Source organism: Sphaeramia orbicularis, chromosome 17 (genome assembly GCF_902148855.1).
Source record: "Sphaeramia orbicularis chromosome 17, fSphaOr1.1, whole genome shotgun sequence".
Lineage (NCBI taxonomy): Eukaryota > Metazoa > Chordata > Actinopteri > Kurtiformes > Apogonidae > Sphaeramia > Sphaeramia orbicularis.
This window is the reverse complement of record NC_043973.1, coordinates 41,673,644-41,679,643: the sequence shown is the minus strand read 5'-3', so window position 1 is coordinate 41,679,643 and position 6,000 is coordinate 41,673,644. Positions and strand designations below refer to the sequence as shown.

Below are 6,000 nucleotides of genomic sequence, written 5' to 3'. Positions count from 1 at the left end.
AATCTAATCTAATCTAATCTAATCTAATCTAATCTAATCTAATCCATAAAGACCCAAACATCCACCAGCGACCAAAACCAGGTACTGATATGAAATGTTTAATAACTGCTGATCCATTAATCCTATCAATACACGTAAATAATTGGCATAAAATGCAGTTTTACAGTTTTTCATAGTCATCAGATATATGACCCATTTGGATGTTCAGAGGGTTCGTAGTTACCGTGGAAACACCGTCATCTTCTACAACATTGATTCACCAGTAAAACCCATGGAGTTGGATCAATGACAGTGAATGGAGACACTGGGTTTATGTTCAATTAATGATATAATTTGCTGAGAAATTCACTTTTTCTTCAGTTTTTTCAGTTTTTTATATAATAACCCTCAACTTTAATCTGAGCTTTTATGAACATCTATATGATCAGTGAATTAAATATAAGAATATAAGTGATTTTCGCCGAAAAAAACCCCAAATACAGAGTATAATATTATAATAAATGATGATAAATCACTTAAAAAAGGTGAAATCTAGAGAGAAATTTATCTGGGAACTACCACAAAAGTAGCACTGGGTCTTCATGGGCTAATCTAATCTAATCTAATCTAATCTAATCTAATCTAATCTAATCTAATCTAAAGCAAAAAAAACCCAAACATCCACCAACGACCAAAATCATGTACTGTTATGAAATGTTTAATAACTGTTGATCCATTAATCCTATCAATACATGTAAATAATTGGCATAAAATGCAGTTTTACAGCTTTTCATAGTCATCAGATATGACCCATTTGGATGTTCAGAGGGTTCATAGTTACCGTGGAAACACCGTCATCTTCTACAACATTGATTCACCAGTAAAACCCATGGAGTTGGATCAATGACAGTGGTTGTAGATGCTCCTTTTTGTGTTCAGTTATCAGTATCTTTGCATGAAAAGTCACTTTTTTTCAGTTTTCTTAGTTTTTTAACATAACCCTCAACTTTAATCTGAGCTTTTATGAACATCTACATGATCAGTGAATTCAATATAAGAAAGAATACATGATTTTCACTGAAAAAAAACCCAAACAGAGTATAATATTATAATAACTTGTGATAAATCACTTTAGAGAGAAATTTATTTGGGAACTATCACAAAAGTACTGTGTCTTTATGGGCTAATGTAATGTAATCTTATTCTCTATTGGTAATTTGATGAACATTTTAAGACAAACAGAAGAATAGTTGAATATATAATAATAGTATGTGGCATTCCTGTAGATTTTTGTGCCAAACTCCACAGAAAACGACGCAAACTGTTGGTAAAAGTGCTCAGAGCTCCTAAAAGTTGCTGTATCTTTGGCATTTCTCTCCGTTAATACGTCCACGTCCTCCTCTTCTGACGTCCACAGGTAATATTTCATTGGCTTGTAGTGAATTGTTGAAGGTGAAGCACGAGTGGGAGGAGGAAAAAAGAAAGGAGGTGGATTTCAAGACAGGCGCGATCCACACTCCACTCGGAGCGCAGGACGCACGGAGTCACGAACCGTGGGCTTCTACCGACCTGCGACGGATCACTGCGTTTCTATATTTACACCTCTTTTGGATCATTTTCTCCTGGGTACAATCATATTTTGCTGAAAAGGAAGGAACAAGTTTAAAGGACATGGTGGAAGTTTCCAAGAGCGTTTTCCTTTTTCTGACCTGCATGCTGCTTGAACCGGTAAGTGAACGCATCTTTTCCAATTAATGGACACGTTTAGTGACTCAAACCTGCAGGATACGTGTTGGATGATGCTCAGATGTCTGTAAGTGTAATTTGCCCCTGTGGTGCTGTTTGGATGAACTTGGCGCACTCACCTCAGGGTGCAGCAGTTCTCCACTAAATCCAACACTGGCTTACACTTGTTGACAGTCCAGTCAGGAGTATCCATGCCTGCTTCTTAGCTTTGATTTTTTTTTTTTTTTTTTTTTGATAATTTTACCTTGTTGCAATTGAAGATGTTTTCGAATAAATAAGATCTCAAGCTGAGCCTCTAGTTTTCCTGTTTTTTGCAAAATTTAACTGATTTAATCCTCCCTGTATGTAACTTGAACTCTCCTTTTTTCAGTCTCTAAAGCTTAAAATGCATCAAAACAGTCTGTGCTCAGATGATGATTGTGTTTTTCTGTCTCTTTTTACATCAGGGGTGTCTTGTTCATTTTGGTTTTGGGGCCACATGCAGCTCAATATGATCTAAAGTGGGCCAGACCGGTAAAATAGTAACATAATAGCCTATAAATAATGTCAACTCCAAACTTTTCTCTATGTTTTGGAGTGAAAAAAGTACAGTTACGTTATGAAAATGTTTACATCTACATACGATTCTTGAAAAATGTGAATAACATGAAAAACCTGAAATTTCTTAAGAAAATTAACCCGTAAAGACCCAGTGTGACATTTGTGTCAGTTCCCAAATTATTTTTTCTTCATATTCAACCTTTCTTAAGTGATTTATCACCATTTATTGTAATATTTTCCTCATTAGTTTGAGGGTTTTTTTGGTGTAAATTATGTATTTTCCTATGTTTAATTCACTGATCATGTAAATGTTAATGAAAGCTCAGAGTAAATGCAAAGGTTATTGTTATCAAAAACTGAGAACACTGTAAAAATAGTTACTTTTTCAGTAAAATCTATCATTAACTGAACATAAACCTGGTGGGTCCATCCACTGTCATTGATCCAACTCCATGGGTTTAACTGGTGGATCAATGTTGTAGAAGATGACGGTGTTCCCATGGTAACTACGGAGCCTCCGAACATCCAAATGGGAGATGATGACGAACAGTATTTTACGCCAATTATTTACATGTATTACTGGATCAACAGGGATTAAACCATTTATATCAGGAATACCTTTGACTTAAATGTAAGAAAATACCTGATTTTCACTGACAAAAGCAAGATAAAGATGATAATATTACAATAAATGGTGATAATTCACTTTAGAAAGGTTAAATACAGAGAAAATTCATTTGGGAACTGCCACAGAAGTAGTACTGGGTCTTTATGTGTTAAGACATTTCCATATTTTTACATTTATTTGCATTATTTGTGAAAGGACGTTTTGTAAATGCAAATATTTTCATGTAATTTTACTTGACCATACTAAAACAAACAGTAAACTTTGGAGTTGTTATTATGATGGTTCTTTACTGGTCTGACCCACTTGAGATGGAATTGGTTCTATGTGGCCCCTGAACTAAAATGATTTTGGCACCTTTGACTGTTATTATCTTCAGTGTAATTTTTACACTTTACAAATTCATCCCATGGACCAGATCGGAGCCTTTCTTGGGCTGGTTTTGGCTCACAGGCCATATGTTTGACACCCCTGATTTCAGATTCAGATTCAGAAAACTTTATTTATCCCATACGGGCAATTCGTTTGCAGCTTACCACAGACATCAGCCCACATCTAAAGTGCAATGTGACAAACATAAATAAATCAGTGCACAAATACAAGATCATTGAAAGCAACTATGAGTAAATGCATTTAAATAATCAACAATAAATAATCAATAAATACCAATGCAGACTAAAACACTAAAAGACCCTATTGGCTCTACTAACGTAAAAAAAAACAAACAAAAAAAAACTCATGTAACATGACTAAAATGGCTGCTGTCAGAGTTTACATCCTCACAGACCTCCATTCAGTCTAAATTAGTGGATTTAAGGTGAATTACAAGTAGCTTCAAGGTGCGAGTTGCTGTCCCATGGCAACAGTCTCCTTTGTCCAACTCCTCTGGTTTCCATCGTTATCTGCGACTGTCTCCTGTAGAAAGGCATGTATGATTCATGCAGGAATTCAGCTGGAGGTCAGAGCCCTTGTAATAGCGGGCCGATATTTATTTTTACATTGTACACATCCAGAGACTTTAAGCTATTTAAATGCCTCTGTGGTGGAAATTAAGGGATGGGAAGATGGGTAGTTGTGCAGGGAAGGGAAAAGTGATGATGGAGTATCATAGTGATGGAGTGTGGGAAGTTTACTGTGCTGATCCATCACTGACAGCATATTCTCCAATCAGAGTCCAGGAGTGCACTGTGGGAGAAGTAAGCCAGGGCGTGCTGTGTTGCCGGAGGAGTGAGATAAATCATAACCCGAATGGGGGAGAGTCACCTTGATGACGGGGAAAGGCTGGTGTCATATGGGTTCATTTGGCGGCTAACAATAGAGCCATACTACCCATTTGATTAATGCCCACAGAGAGAAGGCTCATCCACCTAAGTAACAGCTGTAAATCTTCCTGGTCATGTAGAGAGTCTGTGGTATCTCTGCTGGTAAATCCTCAGAGTCCAGTAGCTGAAGGGGTGGGAATTATACAGAAACTCATACTATCGCACTACGACTCCCATGTTAATGGTATGTTTATTTACAGTTTTACATTTTTTAGACTTTTTAAAGCAAAAGGGGCGTTGACATACAAACTGATGGGAAAAAAGGCAATAAGAAGTGACATAAAATATAAAGAAATAAGGTAAAAATGCAACTTTTTATTAGTAATAATAATGGATTAGATTTCTAGAGCACTTTTCAAAGTACCCAAAGTGCTTTACATTATTGATCCATTCTCTGGTGGTTCTAAACTACACCCTTTCCAACCACCACCAAACATTCACACACATTCATACACCAGTGTGGTTAACACTTGAGGCAAGGTGGGTGAAGTGTCTTGCCCATGAGTCACACAACTAGGACAGAGCAGGATTTGAACCGCCAACCCTTCGGTTATTGGATGAAATGCTACCTCCTTAGCCACAGCTGCCCGATATTAAGTTGAGCTGGTTCAGAAATTACATGCACATGCAACTAAACCGCAAATCCAGGTTACCTTTAGTAATATGGTTGTGCTGCAAAGACACTCAGTGCCTTTGTTGATCTGCATCTGAGGTGTTAGATGAAGTCTTGATTTTTTTCAAGGTATCATTTGTTTTGTGATTTTAATCGATTGTTTTAGGCCAAGAACTGAAGACAAAACATGATTTAGTAATAGTCTTTTTTTACTAAAAATCGGTGCCACATACAACTGGAGGAACATATTAATTCATATTAAGCAAGAAGCAAAAGGGTTGCATGTTGATTTTTTTATTGAGCAAGAAAGGTTGCTCAATTTTGCTGGAATGAAACATAATCTCTTATTGGATGTGTTAGTTTTTGGATTTTGTCTGCAGGCAGGACTTTGTCATTAGAGACTGCAGGTTGCATTGGTTTGGTTTATTCTTTGCACATTTTAGATCAGGGGTCTGCAATCCTGGTCCTCGAGGGCTGGTATCCTGCATGTTTTAGATGTTTCCCTCTTCCAGCACACCTGAAGGTAATTATCAGGTTTCTGCAGAGCTTGATGATAGGCTTATCATGTGAATCAGGTGTGTTGGAAGAGGGAAACGTCTAAAACATGCAGGATACCGGCCCTCGAGGACTTTGATTGCCCACCCCTGTTTTAGACTCTATCTTACTCTTAGGCTATGATCAGACAACAGGTCTAAATGCACAGTTTGGATTTTTTGGTGCAATCAGATTTTTTTTGTTTGCTCATTCATATTACACATCAAATGCCACTTTTATCTGTTTTGAGTGTGTGTCCAAAAGGCGCTTTACAGTTTAAGAAATTTATTACAAAAGCAAATGAACAGACAAATCTGTGGAAATTATTACAAAATGAAAAGTAGATATTGATGGGGTTTTTTAGTTGTTTTTTTTTACCTCATTTAATACACCTCTATATGGGCACTATTAGGCTACGTTCAGACAGCTGGTCTTAATGCACAATTCAGATTTTTTGCTGAAATCCGATGTTTTTTCTGTGCTCGTTCATATCACACAGTAAATGCGACTTCTATCAGTTTTGAGTATGAACTGAATGCGACCCTGAAGTGACCCGCATGTGCAAAAGAGGTCCTGATGTAATACGTGACTATGCTGGCACGCACTGTGTTTATGGAAGTAAGTATGTTTTTCCTGCCACT

At 37.0% G+C, this 6,000-nt stretch overlaps 1 protein-coding gene across 1 annotated transcript in view; it reads left to right on the top strand.

The window, feature by feature from the left end:
* The first annotated feature begins 1,548 nt into the window (after positions 1-1,548).
* Positions 1,549-6,000, top strand: part of LOC115438022 (vasoactive intestinal polypeptide receptor-like) — a 48,942-nt gene continuing 44,490 nt past the window's right edge. The window contains exon 1 of the mRNA XM_030161460.1: positions 1,549-1,707. Within this exon, the coding sequence (XP_030017320.1) occupies positions 1,651-1,707 (57 nt within the window). The 5' untranslated portion in view covers positions 1,549-1,650. The remainder of the gene's footprint in view (positions 1,708-6,000) is intronic.